At 38.6% G+C, this 20,819-nt stretch overlaps 1 protein-coding gene across 2 annotated transcripts in view; it reads left to right on the forward strand.

Annotated features, from left to right (window-relative positions):
* LOC122979351 (glycine receptor subunit beta-like) overlaps positions 1–20,819 on the forward strand; it is a 68,337-nt gene that overhangs the window by 39,964 nt on the left and 7,554 nt on the right. For both annotated transcript variants that reach the window (XM_044346718.1, XM_044346719.1), the window contains exons 4-8: positions 4,357–4,424; positions 4,748–4,974; positions 6,714–6,796; positions 16,550–16,687; positions 20,047–20,199. In XM_044346718.1, the coding sequence (XP_044202653.1) occupies positions 4,357–4,424; positions 4,748–4,974; positions 6,714–6,796; positions 16,550–16,687; positions 20,047–20,199 (669 nt within the window). The remainder of the gene's footprint in view (positions 1–4,356; positions 4,425–4,747; positions 4,975–6,713; positions 6,797–16,549; positions 16,688–20,046; positions 20,200–20,819) is intronic.

Below are 20,819 nucleotides of genomic sequence, written 5' to 3' on the forward strand. Positions count from 1 at the left end.
ATAAAAGCACAGTACATAAAGAGCTGTCAATAACATTATTTCTATCTCTTTTGCTTGTTCACACTTTGGCTGGATGGCTCATCAACTAGTTAGTACAGTGGAAACTGCTTATTGTGATCACATCCGTCTGGGTCAAATTAATCATTATAAGCTGATGATTATTATAACTGAATTTTTTTTTTCATGCAGATTATCATCTAATTGAAATTTGTATATTTATTACATGAATATAAAGTAAAAATGTCCGGTTTCGCTATTTACTGTAGCTGTTTCAAAATACAGTACAGCTGTTTCAAACGCTTGTTTTGCTGCTGATGCCTTCCTGACTCATTTTAAGATGAGAGAAAGAGAGAGAAAGAGAGATGCAGTGGCCAAGTGAGCTAGAGAGTGGATGAGGAGAGCTGTAAGCAGACTATTTGATTACTATAAGCAAATTATTTAAACAGCATTTGTATAGGAATGATCCTGTCCTGAGCTTTTTGATCCATATAAGTGGTTGATCACTGTAAGTGTGATTATATAAGCGGTTTCCACTGTATAATGTTAGTGTTATATAGCCTATCCTCTTGTCTTTTCTTCACTTATACTTAAAATTAGCTAACGTTAACTAAGTAACAAACAAGTAACAACTTGATAGCTTGCTACATTGACCATCATTTGCCACAAATTCATATTGGAGCTTGGTATCTTCACTCTGTAACTACTTAATATTTCACTCTGTATATTATGTTTATCTTGCTTAAGTTTTAATCAACATCTTGTCACAACTTCAGTGGTTTCCGACTACTGTTGCAGTCTCTACCAAAGATGGTACGGGAATTGCAGAGTAGGCAGCACAGCCAATAGAAACACTGGATTAGAGCAGCAGCAGCCTCTACAAGGTCCTAGCGCCCGGTGCTTTAGGTACATTGTGAATTTGGAGACGCGATGGCATTATTCGATCGATTTTAATGAAAAATGAATAAGAAAAACCGATTGATGATTTAAACTAATAATGTCCATCTATTTTGGGGGCGCTAAAGAAAATTTATGGGGGGCTAAAGCCCCCCTAAAATAGGCCTAGCGACGCCCCTGCTCCTCAGCATTAACCACTAACTTTCTTCATAAGTGTCCAGTGTTAGACATAAACTCCCTTACAGTGTCACTGTCAACTATTGTCGCGGGTAAGCTCAACTTGCTCCCAATGAGAGGTACAGTAAGTCACAGTAAGTTGGGCTGGCAGTTTGGGTTTTTTTTCCTTATGAGGGAAGGGGGGTCACAGGGCCAAGGTTTAAGAGTCACAGGTCGCTATTAAACATAAGTTTCATTTTCACCAATACGACCTAACACTGAAGTGAATATAATAAAATATGGTTATTTATGGTGGAGGGAGGGTCACACATTTTCCCCCAGTCACTCAGGGAGGTTCAAGGAAAAATATTTGTAGCTTCAGGAGGGGTTCAAATAAAAAGAAAAACTGAAGTCACACTTGAGTCACCCCCTACCTCTGATAAATAACGAACAGTCACTAAGTACACTGAACTGGAAAAAAAAACAATTTAAAATACCAATGATTGATGGTTGTTCGCTTGTTAAAGGTCCAGTGTGTAGAATTTAGTGGCATCTCGTGGAACGGACTTGGCAGAAATGGAAGATAATATTCATAAGTATGTTTTAATTAGTGTATAATCACCTGAAAATGAGAATTGTTGTGCTTACCTTAGAATGAGCCCTTTATATTTACATAGGGAATGGGTCCTCTTCCATGGAGCCCACCATGTTGCACCGCCACATGTTTTTACAGTAGCCCAGAACAGACGAACAAACACTGGCTCTAGAGAGGGCCTTGAACGATTTTTGCAAGTTTCGCGGCCACTATAGGTTGTTCTACATATTTGGAAAGGGAGGGGGAGGGATATTCAGTTGTTTGTAATCTGCAACCTCACCTCTAGATGCCACTTAATCCTACACACTGGTCCTTTAACTAGTCATTTAAGTTACAATTTTACTGAAACAAGTCCACATTTACCTACAAAATATGTGCCGAATTAAACAATGGCTCTTAATGTTACTTTATTTTTTAATTATCATCCATGTTGCTTGCCTTACACCTACAAACAAGGCTTATTTTAAATTGTGTACTTTTATACAGGAGTTTGGTACGAGTGCTGTTAACTCAGACTATTCAGTTGGGCCATGCTTTCAGTGCCTCCAGAAGACATACAGTACTTATTTTTCCACAATTTTGAAACCTAATTTTATACACTTGGTGACTTTTTTAATCATTCAAACTTGGCTTTTTGGTTAATTACACATTTTTCTGTGGTGTGAAAAACTCAAAACACATTTATTATTGCTTTACACAGGCTTTAAATACATTGAAGGTGCACTGTGGATTTTGTCCCGCATCACTGACATTGTAAGTGCATTATGAAGGGATATTCTAATGGAAGAATAGGACAGGAGGAATGATTACAGCAGGAAAAACTTACCTTACTTTACCCCACCTGACTGTTTTAAGTCTGTTTAAGACAGACTTGAAAATGTGTGAACCTTTAAGTACTTTAGAGTTTACATACCCAAAAAATATGCCCTCCTTGTATATTAATTATCATCAGATTAACAAAAAAGTATGTAATGATATGGGCTGGTGGGACTTGCTCCCTCTTGATCTCGGCAGCATAGTAGGTCACTCAAAACGAACATTCTTCCTAAATTATCTATTTACTGCACTCCCAGTAGAGGTCTCTCTTAAACAGTTTAGAAATGGGTCAAGCATATTTCTAGGTTTATATGGAACAAAAAGAGACCTTGAGTAAATTACTCAACATTACAGCTGGGTTTAGCATTACAGCTATCAGATCAGCTATTAAGATTGATCGTGCTCAGGTGTAACCTATGAAGAATTTGTGCCAGTTATTTGAACTGGTAAGACAGAACTTTTATAGGTACCACCAGGTCCACCATTTTTTTCATCAAAACACTTGCATTTCTATTTTTCTGTGTTAACTCCAACACACTCCCATCTCGACGCACAGTAACTCAAAAAAAGCACCAATTTTGTTCATTGACTTCAGCTCTGCATTTAACCCTATCGTGCCAGAGCTCCTCCACAGGTGACTGTGCCTGAGCCTCTCTGTCTGTGGATCACTAACTTCCTGACAGACAGGAGGCAGCATGTGAGGCTGGGAATGCACACCTCCACCCCTATGACCATCAACACTGGAGCACCACAGGGCTGCGTGCTCTCCCCTCCCCTCTACTGTCTGTATATGTGTGACTGCACCTCCACAAGCTCCTCCGTGAAGCTCCTCAAGTTCACAGATGACACAACCGTCATTGGTCTGATCCAGGAAGGGGACGAGTCTGTGTACAGACAGGGAGTGGCATGGCTAACATCCTGGTGCAGCCATAACAGCCTGGAGCTAAACACCCTCAAGACAATAGAGTAAACAATAGACTTCAGGAGAGCCCTCCCTCCGCTGACCATCAACAGCACCAACAGTAGCTGTAGAGTCATTTATATTCCTTAGGACCACCATCTCCAAGGATCTTAAATGGGACATCAACATAAGCTGCATAATCAAGAAGGCCAAACAGAGGATGTTCTTCCTGAGGCAGTTGAAGAAGCTCAACCTGCCGCAGTTCTACACTGCCATCGTCGAGTCCATCCTTACATCATCCATCACTGTTTGGTACAGTGCAGCAACCAAACAGGACATTCAGTGGCTGCAGCACATGGGCCAGGGGCCCAAAGGTCTCTGGCACTGAAAGTGCCAGGAACCTATTGTTTTTGAAGGGATTATTATTATTATTGTTATTATTATTATTATTATTATTATTATTATCATTATTATTATTATTATTATTATTATTATTATTATTATTATTATTATTATTATTATTATAGTATGCCATTGCATTGTTGAGGGTCTTAGGATGCTCGAAAAATCACGGAAATTGGCACACACATCAGAGCTAAATATGCTCAAAAATGAACGAAACTTTGCTCATGCATCAGAAGTGGTGAAAAATGTAATATTTTCTTCTATTTTTATCCTTCTATGTTGTGGGAGCAAAATGCCAAGACGCATTCTTTGTATGCTTGCATACTTGGCAAATAAAATCTGATTCTGATTATGTGTGGAGTTTTGACACCATTTTAAAATCCTTTCATACACAAATGCATGATGTGTTCAGGTGTAAGGCTTATGTATGTCCTGTCAGTGCATTCATGTGAAATTCCAAGTGGAAAAGGTGCCTCTCCCAATTATACAGTGGTTCATTAGCATCTGATCAGACAACATCACTGTTTTACATGGAATAGAATAGTCAAATGTTATATGGCTCTAAGTGTTGTGTGTATGTGTGTTTCAGGTATCCCTGTTGAGTCCAAGGTGAACATCTTCATTAACAGCTTTGGGTCCATCCAGGAGACCACTATGGTAACATGCACGCACACACACACACACACACACACACACACACACACACACACACACACACACACACTTAATGTTACTTTTGTATTTTCTTTAGTTTCACATTGTGACTTTCTATCTGTGGATCTATACTGCAGCTACTATGCTATGCTTGATACCACTAAGGTATGTTTTGTCATACTACCCTGTCACACTGTTCAAAACATAACATGGTAATATTAATATTAGTAATATTAGCAGTGTAGCAATAGTAGTAACCGCAGTAGCATTAGCTGGAGCCGCAGTAGACATGGAGACAATTATTAATATTATGTTTCTCTGCACAGGACTACAGAGTGAATATATTTCTTCGCCAGAGATGGAATGACCCTCGCCTACGACTTCCAACTGACTATAAAAGTGAAACGCTGACTATTGACCCGAAGATGTTCCAGTGTTTGTGGAAACCAGACCTTTTTTTTGCCAATGAAAAAAATGCAAACTTCCATGATGTCACACAGGACAACATTCTGCTCTTCATATTCAGGAACGGAGATGTCTTAATTAGTATGAGGTGCACACACACATTTTTCATACTTTTTATGGCATTTTTGCCCTTTTTGAGAAGTATAGAGCAGTGTCAAATCATCCACTCTTTGATTAAAGCAAGCAGGCAGCACATTAGTAACAACTATCGTACAATGTAAGTTCCCATGAATTACCAAGCACACAGCCACAGTTTACAATCTGACTTATAACAAGGGTGAGACAGGTACCTGTATTTTACAGGAAAATGTACTAAAAAAATGAACACAGTGAAGGTGTGATAGTAAGCAAGAAGACAGGTTTTAATGTCAAAGTGACACTCCACATAAAAGATGGGCAGACCAATCAGTCTAAAAGTTCATTCAGTACAACAGATAAGATTCTGCTGTTGTAGCAAACAGTCATCATGTCCATCATCAATCAATCAATCAATCGGTCTGCCGCTTTATTCCAGACTGAAATATCTCAACAACTATTGGATTGTCATGACATTTTGTACAGACAATCATGGTGCCCAGAGGATAAATCCAACTGACTTTTCCTCTAGCACCACCATGAGGTTCACATTTTAGTCAGATGTTTCAACAACTGCTGGATACATTGCCATGAAATTTGGTACACACATTTGTGTCTCCCTTGATGATGGCACTTTTTATCTAGTGCTGTCATAAGGTCAACATTTTAAAAACTTTAGCCTCAGCTATGCTCTGTTTAGTGCTAATCAGTAAATTTTAGCACACTAACTGGGAATTCACACAGAAAGAGAGACATGAGTGGCACGGCACGTAAGCACTATTGGAGCGTTCTATCTGTTCAATCTACACTGAAACCAACCTGTGTTCAGCATCTCTGTCCACAGAAGCAGCCGTCTGTCAGCAACAGCTCTGGGGGAGCTGAAAGGACAGCTACCAGCCAAACTGTCTTGACCAGGCTGACTGACAGCAGATTTTTACTGAACCAAAATAGTTTGCATGTCAGCTCCATGGGAAGAAATCGATTATTGTTTCACTGATTATATTTCCCGCCCACTGATGTGAGCGATCTGACTATAGTGAAACAGGCAAGCTCATAGGCAGACTGGGAACTGATTAATCAATATAGATACAGTTAATAATCAAACAAACAGTATATACAGCAGGAGATTTGTGTGATTTAAACAGCTGTCTGTACAGATTACACTTCACTAAACGTGACAGAGAGGAAACAGACAGACTCTGAGCTTAAAAAATGCAGGAGGTCCTGGGGAGACGCACGTCACTCGTGTGGGTTGATACATTTAATAAAATGGAAGCTGTATGTGTTCTGTGAGAAGCGCAACTGCTGCTTAACGTCAGCATGTAAGCAGTGTCATTGTGAGCATGTTAGCATTTACCTCAAAGCATCACTGTGCCAAAGTACATCCTCACAGAGCCTAATGTGGCCTTAATGTGGTTGTAGACTCTTAGTTTTGTTCCCATACAGACCAAATTGTTTTGATATTGGGAGGATTAGTGTAGAATTAGAAACAATTAGATTTTTATGGTTAACTCTGAGCATATAAATAACACTTCAAAAATTTTAATTTTAATTTATCTTTGTTCTTGATGTTTCCCTAGTGTTAGATAGTATGGAGAGAGAGGATTTAATCAGAGTGGTGTAGTGAAGCAATGAAACTGAATTTCACCAAGAATTATCCTTCAATCGAGCTGTTTTGATCTTTTCTCCTAATGAACCTTGTGAGTGTGTGTGCATTTGTATTTGTGTGTATGCATGTCTTTGTGTGTGTAGGCTGTCGGTGACGCTGTCTTGTCCCTTGGATCTCACTCTCTTCCCCATGGACACACAACTGTGTAAGATGCAGCTGGAGAGCTGTGAGTACATTCACACAAAGAGTGGTCTTTGCACACAGGTGTGTAGAAGATAAAACAATAGTCCAAAGGCAAAAATTGTCAACACAAGGGAATTTATTTAATAGCTATATTTTGGTCAAGTGACCATCATTGGGCATTTCACACAGCAAAAAAACAACAAGCCTGCATATAAATACATGTATTCACAGAAAAATCTGCCAGTCTTAGGGACCACACAATCAACAATCATATGGGAGTAATACACCTGGGAAGGGGCGGGAGAAAAGAGAAGATATATTGATTCAGCCCAATAGGTGAATCTGAAACAACAGATAAGTGAACACAAAAGTAAATAAAGATTACCTTCTAACCATTCATTTTAATGAAAAGTACCATGATGGTCTGTGAATGAAGTATAATTCGCAGTTGTTCACATTGTATAATGAAAGTTAGTTCCCATTTTGGGGGGTTCATTGTCCTAATCCATATAATGCAATTATATGCAGAGCATCCACTTCTTCCATTATCCAACTTGTACAATGAAAATTGAAACAGGAAGTCGAACGCTCGAAACAGAGACAGCTCACCTTCAAAGTAAAAGCTGGTCATTTTGAAGTATGTTGGCTGCAGCTCAGCTTAACCAAATAAATAAACAAAAAGCCTAAATAATGAACGTAATTCATGACTTCTTTTACACACTTGAAAAAGAAGGAGATGAAACTCTGTAAAAAGAAGCAGGGGAAGCAGAACCAGCCCCAGGGATTTTCAAAGTAAACGCATCATATTTTACTGAGACGCTGCTGCCTTTAACATAAAGTACCGGTGAGTCCAGCTTTATGTGTTTTTGGTCTTGTTGTGTGCATGATTTTATCAAGTTAATCTCTTGCTGCAGTCGCCAATTTAAGAAGAGCGAAACTAAATAAATACGCAAATAGCCTAAATAATGAATATAATTCATAACTTCTTTTACACACTTTGGAGATTAAACTATGTAAAACTAAAAGGAAACAGAGGCAGCAGGACCAGCCCCAGGGATTTTCAAAGTAAACGCATTGTATGTTACACAAACACACTGAGCCCTGGAAATTTAACATAAATCCAACTTTATGTGTTTGTGGTCTTGTTGTGTGCATGATTTTATTGAGTTAACCTCTCCAACCTAACACTGTTTAAATTGTTTACCTGTCCACCAGCATAGCTAACTGTTAGCCTCAGAAGATTTCTAATGCTAGCAGTGCTAATTGGTTTGTAGGTAAACTAGCTAGCTGTTGTAGCTAACAAACTGCTGTTGTGTACTAACGTTACTTGTTTATTATTATGCTTAAACTAAAGCTGCAATTCCTACATTGTCATCTGTGGGTGTCACTCCATCAAAATCAACAAGAAAGATTAACCTTATAGTCAGGGTTTCATTTCAAAGCCAATGGCTTAAAGTAAAGAGAAATTACAACAGAACCAACAAATATGTGTCAAAGTCAATTTAGTCTTTCTTGTGCAGTTTTAGCAGCCCTTTTACAGTTCCCTTACTAAACCTTTGCTGGTACACAACTTAACATTACATATGTGGCTCTACTGGAGTAGACAATATGTTGGGACTTTTTCAGGGAATTTTGCCTTAATTTTTTCCAGGTTTACTCACTCGACCACCACACTGGCTTCCTTCACCTTGTTCACATGTCGCAGGCTGACAAGATGTACCAGCACTCAAGCTTTAAGGAGCATGGAGGTGTGTGTAGTAAAAGTCAAGTAAACAGATTCACACTGAATTTACCATTTCACTTAGACATCTGTTTTAAATGTAACAAAACATTTACTTTTATTACAGAGTTTCCAGAGGACCAGAGTAGAGAGCTTGTGAGACACCAGGGAAGACAGCTGTGGATGTAATGTCGCTCACCTCGGATGCTTTTGCTGAGGTTTCACTTGTCTGCTTTCTGAGTCCCTTACTGTACCAAGACTGACATTCACAGCAAAACACCATTCGCTTTTCTGTCCACAGGACTAAGACACACATGGTGTTGGGTCTTTACAGTTATTAAAAAATTAATAATAAATGAAGAAGAATAGAATTAGCCTGGCCTAATACTTCTCTAAGAAAGAATGCTACGATCCAGAGAGGCACCACACAGTTTAATGCCAGAAATCTTATCAAAGTATGAAAAGATGATATCAGTACAAACAATTGCAAACAAGAAGTAAAAAATCCAAGGCACTTTGAGTCCTGAGTTTATTGAAGACACATTACAGCATATGTACATGAAAAAATGGTAAGAGTATATTGATTCAGTTTTGTATTTAAACAGTCTTTTAATTTACTGGATGATTAGAAGTACAGTTGATGTACAAATATATTAATTCTTCATCATCTGGTTTTGTTTTGTTTTTTTGTCATATGACCTCTGTCTTCAAAATAAATAAAGGGTATACTCTCTATTTGTTGTTGAAATTGTTATTCACTGAGCACTTCAGTGACTAACTTAGCAGTCACTACTTTAGTGTTTTGTGACTTCACCATGCTATAGAGGGTGACAAAGCAAATGTCCTGATATAGTTTTATGAAATTTGAGGAATTTTAAACAGTGAATATAATCTGCAACCTTTGATTGGATGTAAGGCTTAATGTTTTTTTTCCAAAACTCTGCTTTGTTTGCTGTTTGCTTTGTTTTGCATAATCCTGAATGCAACATCACTAAGTGTGAGTACTTAATGCATACTTAGAGGATTACTCATTCAGGTGAACAGTGTTTTTATTTATAACATCAGGTATGTTATGAAGAAACCAACTAATACTGGTAATCTCACGCTGATTCTACAAGATTAATTACAGTAAGATGGTCTGGTAGACAGCTAAGGCTGGCAGCATTTAATTTACTGGAAGTGAAATGTAGCTAAAGAGCCCAAATTCAGACTTGCGTAACCTATCAGGGCTTATCCAGACCAATATATATTATCAAGAGAACTATTGTAAGTTCAAAGCCTTCCTAATGGAGCATGAAGAGCATTTTAGAAAACAAATTTAACAGACAGCTCACACATTATTAAGTGTATAGATCATAAAGCAGGCCTCAAGTCTTGCAAACATCCCTCATTTTCTAATGAATTCTTTATTTCTTAACCTTTCTCATCTCAACTGCCCTACAGAGGATCAACAGGAAGGGGGCTAAGTATAATACAACTGGCCTAATGTTTCCCACATTTACGTAAAACTTTAAACCAAACTCCTGTTGTCTAATCAAACATTTTTAAACTCACAATAGTGGAAGATCACAAAGTTTCCAGTACTTCTGTGTAGCATGTTGGATTTTTGTATCATTTAATTTAGTTTATACAGTGCTGCTTGAAAGTTTGTGAACCCCTTTAGAATTTGCTCTATTTCTGCATAAATATGACCTAAAATGTAATGATTTCCATTCAAGTCCTAAAACTAGATAAAAAGACATCAGTTAAACAAATGAGACAAAAACCTTACACTTGTTCATTTATTTATTGAGGAAAATGATCCAACGTTACATATTTGTGTGTGGCAAAAGTATGCGAACCCCTAGGATTATCAATTCATTACCTTATTTAAAGAAGAGAAATCTGGGTCTTCACTGTCAAACTCTGAGCTTCACAACACAGGTTTGTGGAAGTGTATCATGGCTCAAACAAAGGATATTTCTGAGGATCTTAGAAGAAGAGTTGCTGATACTCACCAGGCTGGAAAGGGTTACAAAACCATTTCTAAAGAGTTTGGACTCCACCAGTGGACTGTCAGGCAGATTGTGTACAAATGGAGGACATTCAACACCATTGTTACCCTCCCCAGGAGTGGTCGAACAACAAAGATCACACAAAGAGTAGGCGTGTAATAGTCCGAGAGGCCACAACGGACCCCAGGGTAACTTCAAGGAAACTAAAGGTCTCTCTTGCAGTCAATCAATCAATCAATCAATTTTTATTTATATAGCGCCATATCACAACAGAAGTCATCTCAAGGCACTTTTCACATAGAGCAGGTCAAGACCGTACTCTTTAATTTACAGAGACCCAACAATTCCCCCATGAGCAAGCACTTGGTGACAGCGGTAAGGAAAAACTCCCCTTTAACGGGTAGAAACCTCAAGCAGACCCCGGCTCTTGGTGGGCGGCCATCTGCTTTGACCGGTTGGGTTGAGAGAGTGAAAGAGAGAGGGAAAGGGGGAGGGGGGACAGGAGAGCAACAATCACAACAACAACAACAAGCACAAGCATCAATAGACAGGGAAGGATGCCATCAGGACTGTGAAGGACCGCGAAGGCTCGGCCCGGGACTCAGGTTTTCCTGTGAGATGAGAAAGCAAAGAAGAAGCAAAGTTAGTGACATGCATTGATGTTACATGAATGCATACAGATGGAGAGGAGGAGGAGGAGAGAGGAGCTCAGTGCATCATGGGAAGTCCCCCAGCAGTCTAGGCCTATAGCAGCATAACTAAGGGCTGATCCAAGGCGAGCCTGGTCGGCCCTAACTATAAGCTTGGCTACAGTCGATGTTAATGAGTCTACCATCAGGAGAACATTGAACATCAATGGTGTGCATGGCAGAGTTGCAAGAACTACTACTCTCCAAAAAGAACATTGCTGCCGTCTACGGTTCGCTCAAGACCATGTGGATAAGCCAGAAGGTGATTAGAACAATATTCTGTGAATGGATGAGACCAAAATTGAACTTTCTGGCTTGAATGAGAAGGGTTATGTTTGGCAATGAGCAAACACCACATTCCAGCATAAGAACCTTAACCCATCTGTGCAACATGGTGGTGGTAGTATCATGGTTTGGGCTGCTTTGCTGCCTCTGAACCACGACAGCTTGCAATCATTGATGGACCTATGAGTTCTGAGTCATACCAGCCAATTCTACAGGAAAATGTCAAGGTATTTGTCTGTGAACTGATGTTCAACAGAAAGTGTGTCATGCAAACACACAAGTCATTCTACCAAAGAGTGGTTCAAGCAGAAGAAAGATAATGTTTTGGAATGGCCGAGTCAAAGTCCTTACCTTAATCCTAAAGAAATGCTGTGGAAGGACCTGAAGCATGTAGTTCATGTTGAGAAGCCCACAACATCCCTGAGTTGAGACTGTTCTGTAAGGAGGAATGGGCTAAAATTCCTCCAAGCTGATGTGCAGAGCTGATAAACAGTTACTGGAAACATTTGGTTGAAGTTATTGCTGTAAAAGGGGGTCACACCAGTTACTGAAAGCAAGGGTTCACATACTTTTGCCTCCCACAAATATGTAAGATTGGATAATTTTCCTCAATAAATAAATGAAAAAAATGGTTTTTTTTATTTGTCGCATTTGTTTAATTGGGTTCCCTTCACCTAGTTTTAGGACTTGTGTAAATATCTGATCGTGTTTTAGGTCACATTTATGCAGAAATAGAGCAAATTCTAAAGGGTTCACAAACGTTCAAGCAGCACTGTATGTTTTTATCACACATACAGTAAGTGATACTGTCATACAATTTGGATGTTTTTTTCCTTACACTGAAACAAGGCTAAATGTCCCTGTCAGTCCTAACCTCACTGACCTGCACTGAGACACTCAGCTGGTTGCATCTCTGCAGTGAAATGGGATCAGAGTAACTGCCTCTCTCCTAACTCAATGTACCAGATTCTCCAGGTTACACTGGACAGGCTGTGTAACTAACTCATTGTTCAAATTCACATTCCTTAGCATCACATCACTTATTGTAATACATTTAAAATACTTTAAATCTTACTTCTGGTAATTTCCATTGAGTTGTATTTATAAACAACATGTCTGATAACACCCAAACAATGTGATGACATGTGATACAAGGAATTCTGAAAGCAGTCCAACCCCTTCACTATGACTGTACTGAAAATTTAAAACTCTGTGGTTTTCATATTGTGAATGTAGCCATGTTTTATGTGCTATGTTCAGAGGACTTGCCTCAAACTGAAACATTAGAATGTAAATTGATAACCTACAGTTCCTTTTCAAGACAGTTTCAAAATGCCTTAATGTGTTACTGGGCTAATTCAGTGAAAATTCCAAATTACTGTACTAATATCATCTTGTCATACTTTGATACTGACTTTTTCTGACATTAAACAGTGTGGTACCTCTCTGGATCACTGCATTCTTTCTTAGAGAAGAATTAGGCCAGGCTGTGTATGTGATCACTGATCAATACTAATTCTATTCTTCTTAATCTATTATTAATTTTTCTATAACTGTAAAGACCCAACACCATGTGTCTTAGTCCTTTGGACTGAAAAGCGAACTTTGCTGTGAAAGTCAGTCGTGGTACAGTGAGGGATTCAGAAAGCAGACGTGAAACCACAGCAAAAGCATCTGAGGTGAGCGACATTACATCCACAGCTGTCTTCCCTGGTGTCTCGCAAGCTCTCTACTCTGGTCCTCTGGAAACTCTGTAATAAAAGAAAATGTTTTGTTACATTTAAAACAGATGTCTAAGTGAGATGGTAAATTCAGTGTGAATCTGTTTACTTAACTTTTACTACACACACCCCCATGCTCCTTAAAGCCTGAGTGCTGGTACATCTTTTCAGCTTGCAACAGGTGAACAAGGTGAAGGGAGCCAGTGTGGTGGTGCGAGCAAGTTCACTTGGAAATAATTAAGGCAAAACTCCCTGTTAAATTCCCAACATATTGTCTACTCCAGTAGAGCCACATATGTAATGCTAAGTTGCGTACCAGCAAAGGTTTAATAAGGGAACTGTAAAAGGACTGCTAAAACTGCTCAAGAAAGAATAAATTGACATTGACAAATATTTGTTGGTTCTGTTGTAATTTCTCTTTACTTTAAGCCATTGGCTTGAAAACCATGAAAAACCATGAAACCATGACCATGAGGTTAATCTTTCCTGTTGACTTTGATGGAGTGACATCCACAGATGACAGCGTAGGAATTGCAGCTTTGGTTTTTACTTGTAACTTAATTCCTCCAATTATAGTGGACCAAAGATATCTTTATCTTTATTATCTTGGTGCAGTCATATCGTGAGTTTATGCATCAGCCTAACAATGGAGGACTCACACCTGTCAAATAGGACACATGACATTTATTATATAATTCAGAAAATTTCTTTACTTTGTAGTCTGCATGTACAAACACACTGCTGGTAATGTACACATCTGTGAACATAAAGACCACACTCAAGCTTAATAAATCATAAAAGCATGCTAAACACCTGTAATCCTTCCATATATGACTGAAGAAGGTCCAGTTAAGTCACTTCTACCATAAATGTGGAGATTTCACACAGACTTAGATGAGGAAATATCCAAATGATATGCAAAACAGCTGATAATAATAAACAAGTAACATTAGTATACAACAGCTGTTTGTTAGCTACAACAGCTAGCTAGTTTACCTGCAAACCAATTAGCACTGCTAGTGTTGGTAATCTTCTGAAGCTAACAGTTAGCTATGCTGGTCAGCAGGTAAACAATTTAAACGGTGTTAGGCTGGAGAGGTTAACTCAATAAAATCATGCACACAACAAGACCACAAACACATAAAGTTGGATTTACCGGTACTTAATGTTAAATTTCTGCAGAGGCTCAGTGCATCTGTTTAACACACAGTGCGTTTACTTTGAAAATCCCTAGGCCTGTTTATGCTGCCTCTGTTTCCTTTTAGTTTTACATAGTTTAATCTCCAAAGTGTGTAAAAGAAGTTATGAATTATATTCATTATTTAGGCTATTTGTTTATTTATTTAGTTTTGCTATTCTTAAATTGACCACTGCAGCCAACACGCTTCAAGATGTGCAACTTTGGGGTGAGATTAAACTGAAGGAGGAGGTCAAAAGATCTAGGGACCACTATGCCAAGGTGCTTAAAGTGAGAGCTAACTCTCTTGAAAGGAAATTCAGAAGATCTCAGAAGTCTCGGTGCTGGGCTTGAATCAAGACCTTGGCTTGGTGTGTTACAATATAGCCAAATATGGGTCTTGTCCTGCTGCCTTGGCTTTCATCATCAGGTGCTTTGCCGTCTTTACAGATGACTTGCCATTACTTTGTGGGTATCCGGGGGAGAAGGTCATATGCTCCAAGCTGAATCACCGAAACTCCTGTGATGAGAATTGGGGTCTGTTAACCGATATCACAATGTCCAGAATCCCTTGTTGTGTGAAAAGGGCTTTTAATTTCCAGATTACTTTGCTACACTTGGTATTTGATAAGTAATAAATTTCATGGAAGTTGGAATAATGTAATAGTCCACAGTTATTAATTACTTTAGCTCATAATCTGCCTGCAATCTCATGCAGGTGTAGTGTCTCTTTTTCTTGTTTTGTGTCCAAGGACCAATGGTGTCATTCATTCCTTTCCAGTTAACATATTCTGGATATGGTGAATGATGTCACCCCTGAGTGAATCTTAGATAACCATTCTCTCTCCTCTGAACACTATTCCATCCTGAAAACTTCACCCTGGAATGAATAATCGGCATCTACAGCTTTCGATCCGCTTCCATAGCAGTACCTACAGATTGCAGCTAGTCTCTCTGATGAGACTGGTATATAGTGAACCATGTTCACCATCTCTGTCTCAGAGGCTATTGGGTCTTTAGGCTCTCTGGAAAGTGTGCCTTGTTCAGAGCACCTGCCAGTAACATGTACCTTCCTGGTACATAGGTGACTTTAATGTCATACTTTTGAAGTCTGAGCAACTTTTCCATGGCAATAACCATCACCAGACACTAAGGGCCAGGTTATGCTAGAAAATAACAAATTTGTACAATATGATGTCTGACCACATCACAAGGTAAATGTTTATATAGCTTTGCTGAACATCCACATTCGAAAGCAGGGTGAAAAGCCTGCAAAAATAGAGGGTAAATGTCTGCATTTATACAGTGCTTTTGTCCAAGCCAGAGCTCATGACCACAGGTTAGGGTTGATATGTAGATTGACAGGTAAATCAAGAGCTTCACCTTAAGGCTCAGCTCCCTCTTCACCACAATGGTCCAGTACAACATTCACATTACTGCTGAATTTGCACCAATCCACTTTTAGATCTCATGCTTCATTTTACCCTCACTCATGAACAAGATCCTGAGACACTCTTGGGCCAGCAACGTACTGCAAGGTAGCAATCCACTGTTTCCAAACCATGGCCTCGGACTTGGAATTGCTGACTCTTATCCTGACCATTTCATACTTAGCTGCTAACTGGCCCAGATCTTCAGGTCACAGTCTGATGAACCAACAGGACCATGTCATCTGCAGAGCAGAGAAGCAATTCTGAGGACCCACGCTGTGTCAACAATGATGGAGTCGAACATTCACTAAAAGCATGTTTGACTTCCTGTTGAGAATACAGACTCAGCTCTCACTCCTGTTACATGCAGCTCTGACATTGTCAATTTAAAAAACAAAGCAATAAGAATAAAAGTGCCCCTCTGAATACAGCCAGGGATCTGAAGACAATGAATGAAAAGGGTTTTAATTGTAACTGAGCTACATTTAGCCTATTGTGAATGTTTTGTGTGTACTGTAATTATGTTTATTATTATCAGCTAACTGCTGGCTTGTTAATTTAAATGCTGTAGTCTCTAGTGTACTATATTACAAATATGCAGAAATGGGAAACAAAGTCGAAAAAAAACTGAGAAAAAGACCAAAAAACAGACATTTAAAAAAAAATGTAAAATTGTGCAAAGTATGTAAAATATACATAATGGAGCACCCAAACTAAAGTCTGTTGTTGTAAAGCTGTTGATGTTGAAAATATAGACTATTCATTTTCTTTGTGTTTTAGTTGGCTATACCACCAGTGATCTTGTGTTCATGTGGCAGTCTGACCCAGTTCAGATGGATGAGATTGCTCTTCCTCAGTTTGACATCAAACAAGAAGACATAAAATATGGAAATTGCACAAAGTACTACCAAGGAACAGGTTAGTAATTAGTAATCATAACTAACGCAGTAACACTGCCACTACATTAAGCGTGAATGTAGCAAATAATCAAATTACTACTAACACTACAAACATACATTGGTTTGTTATGACCTTTACTATTACATTATACTTTACAATGATATCTACAAATATACCTTATTACTTCCCATTAATATAAACAACCATAGCAACTTTTGTTTTGTTCATAATAGAAATGCACCGATATGGAATTTCAAAACTGATCATTTTAACCAATTATTCTGAGTTCATAAGTTTGTTGTGGCTGACACCACAACTACAAATAGAAAACAAAACCGATGTTGAGAGAGCCTCCACTATCCTTAGAATAAACAATGAATGTATTAATTGTATACTTTTTTGTAATAAACTAGACTAATTACCACCAGACCTACATGTTTACAAGCATGTATAAGCCACAAAAATCATTAGAATCACTTTGCATACTGTTGGATTGATTAACTGTTTGACATCTTTAAACTGCAGTCCATAACTCTAAAATATTCAATATATTATCACATATCACAAACAAAAGCAGGTTGGAACCAGAGTATATTTGGAATCTTGACTTGAAAAAATACTTAATTAACCAATTATCTAAGTATTAATCTGTTTAGTTAAGCCACATTTAAAAACAAGGAGCCGAGGCCCACAGTCACTTGCTCTTAGCTCAACAAATTTAACCTGTGATGACCTCCACCTCTACTGACTGCATCCTGTAGAGTCTACAGGAGAGGTCAGGCAGAGTATAGGGACCAAAAATTGATTTATACCATAAATTGTTACATGGTGGCTGGGATCTTTATTTACCTCAACTGCAGAGGAAACCAGACTTTTTCAATTTGCTGTTGATAAATGTTTTACATCTATGGATAATAAAAATGTTCAAAGTAGGAACGGCCACAGTGCTGGGAGGCAGCCAAAAGGCCCGGGGCTTTCCTGTTTGGAAATAAGCCCTGCCCCAACAGTGTCTCAACTCCGCCCCAGGTTTAGGAAATACACCCACACCCAGTAAAGTCCCATCCCTGTCTCCATTGTTTCCCTTATAATTGTACAGGCCTTGCAGGTCACCAGGCCAACGAGAACTCCCACCAGGCCAAAAAAATATTTTGTTTCAATGCCAATAATAACGAGAAATATCCATTCATTCGGAAATCAACAGCATTTGGGAGCCTCTGTGCAGCGCTGTTCCGAAATGTGAGTTAAGGAGTTAACCTCTATGTCATTGCCTGGGAAACTCTTGGTAGCGTAGCTCCTTTTAAGAATAGGGCAGTGCGTATTTTGTGCGTGTGGTGTGAGAGGTTACGTGAGAGAGCGAGTGGCAGGAAAATAACAGTGAATGCAAGCAGTGCAGAGGAAAAGGTAACAGTAAGTTGTCAATCTGGCAGTAAATGGACAGTACAGTGTACGTTGTGTCAGTTAATAAATGCTGCAGCTTGTCAAGACCAAGAAAAGTCGCGTCTGGACTTAGCTCCAAAGTTAGCAACAATGGGTTAACATAACCTGCAGACACTAAACAAAGAAATAGAAAACGGAGAAATGTGTGACTGCCGAGTCTCCCGCACCGTTACCCTTGCGTCACGAAACACCACTCCTGTCACTTAGCAACCTTGGCAGCTGCAGTTGACAATCGGGAGACAGCTAGTAGAAATGAAGCCAGAACTTTTAATGTTATTATTGTGGCAGCCCACCCAAGTTCAGCAGCACCACCAGGGACTCCATGCTCAGCTGAACCAAAATATACATAAACACATTTTATAAGGCCTAATATTTATAAAATTGAATTTAAGACTTTTTAAGGACCTGCAGACACCCTGTTATTCCAGTTCTTATGTACTCTATTTATGTTGTAAATAGCTGTAAAAACAAATATATGTATTTAACAATTACTTTATTTGATTCAATACTTTTTATTTTTAAACTAATCTCTGGAGTAGAGAAAAGAACCTGTCCATTCTCTCTCTGCTCTCCTCTTCTCTGCCTCTCTCTGCAGCAGCGTACTTGCTGACAACAGCAGCTCAGCTTCAACACAGCTACCTGACTGTACTGTGACAAAATAATCCCAACTCAAAGCTCCACTAACACTTTTTTTCTCGCAAAAAATAATCTCATTGACAGAGAGACGCAGCAAATTATGTTATTCAGTCTATAATGTAGGTATAATAAAAATCCTAACTGTTATGTATCTTAATAAAATAAAACAAAATTTAATATGGATTGATCTGTTCATTTTAATACATTTATATTTATTGAAATGTGGTGATTTCTGTACATATAGAGCCCCATAGGCAGCGCAGTTGTTCTGTCCATTAAAAACATGAAGCTTCACTTTACATTCAAACTAATATGGCAGCTACAATTGTTAGATTTCATTTGTGAGAACATTTATCTTCCAAAAGGAATTACATCATATATCAAAATGCTACGGAGACATTAGAGCCAACGGTAAATCACTAAAGAGCTGCACGGAGTTCATTGGATCATGTTCTCCCGGGGATGACGACATGTTGACTGGCTAATCATCTCAGGAGCAGGCTGCTAGCGGCTGAGATGATGTTTGTCTCAACCGGCCAGCTGCTCCAGATTTCCAAACAGGCATTATTTGGATAAGATGATCACATATTGGGAAGCTACATAATTACCTAAAAAACTTAATAAAATGATATATTAACAGTCCTACAATGAAAATTACAACAGCTTAGCCTTGCTCAAAATCTCCACCATTCCTGCTGCCAGTTGGTGCAAAATGCATTCTGGGATAGGTTGGGCCGTCAAAGGATTCATCCATTGGATTATGAAATGAAATTTGGGCAACAATGGCGGCATTTCTCAGCCGCATTTGAAGGATCCTTCGAAATGGGACAGCCCTAGTCACACTGCCAAAACAGGTGGTTTAAAGTCATGTGACTTGAGGCTCAAACTCTGGCATGTAGTGACATTTTACCTTTACTGTGCTCTGTTTAAGGGAATGCAATAACCTGACACACATACATTTTTACATCACGTAGAAAACACTGCACTTTAAGTTAAAGTTAATGAGGCACAGATAACAATCACAATAAAGTCTTTCAATACTATATACAGTATATATACAGTAATGGTTGTGCTGTCATTAAATAAACTTTAGGAAATAAATTGCATTCACAAGTTATGCTGTGAGGAAATGAGGAAATGAGGAAATGAGGAAACGCAAAAGACACTGAATTAGGACCTCCGGTTTTCTTCTATACTCTCACACTACTGAAATTACTGGAGTTTCCAGTCATTTTTATATTCTGTAAATGTTAGCAGAACATTTTTGAGTAATCCCTTATTAGTCATTCTCTTTCTGTTTCTAGGATACTACACCTGCGTTGAGGTGATTTTTACACTGCGGCGGCAGGTTGGTTTCTACATGATGGGAGTTTACGCTCCAACTCTGTTGATTGTCGTTTTGTCCTGGTTATCCTTCTGGATCAACCCTGATGCCTCCGCTGCAAGGGTGCCACTGGGTGAGTCCCCCAAATACACATGTAGCACCTGACCCATATAGATATTTAGTTGGTAACGGTCTAACAAGTGTATATTATGAAAATTGCTGGCAAAACAATAGGCACTAATCAACCAATCAAACCAATTTCCCTCTGGCATAATAATAAAGTTTGTCTAATCTAATCTGGAAATGTGTGTTTTTAGCAACTTCAATGTTTGGGGTCTGCCATATAGAAAATCATACACTCATACATAAGCACAGATGGCTAATGTGGGCCCAAGTCTCTGAGTTTAGTTTAGTTTTTTTTGTTGGCAGAATTTTATTGAAGGCAGAGTTAAATTGATAAACAGATAAGAAAACTGTAATGGATCTAAGGAAACAGGTATATGATCACTTATGTAAGTTTTGACCAGTCTCTCAAAGCATTTCATTATCCCTAATGTCAGAGCAATTGGCTGATAATCATTTAGACATGTAACTGGTGTTTTCTTGGGTACAAGCACAATTGTGTTCTCAATGGTTCTTTTGGAACACAGTGACGGCTTAAAAACATAAAGCTGAAGTGCTGAACAGGCTTGAAATACAAAAATAAATAAATATAAAAGTATATAACACAATAACACATAGGAATAAAAGGAA

The sequence above is a fragment of the Thunnus albacares genome, chromosome 3 (genome assembly GCF_914725855.1).
Source record: "Thunnus albacares chromosome 3, fThuAlb1.1, whole genome shotgun sequence".
NCBI classification, from domain to species: Eukaryota; Metazoa; Chordata; class Actinopteri; order Scombriformes; family Scombridae; genus Thunnus; species Thunnus albacares.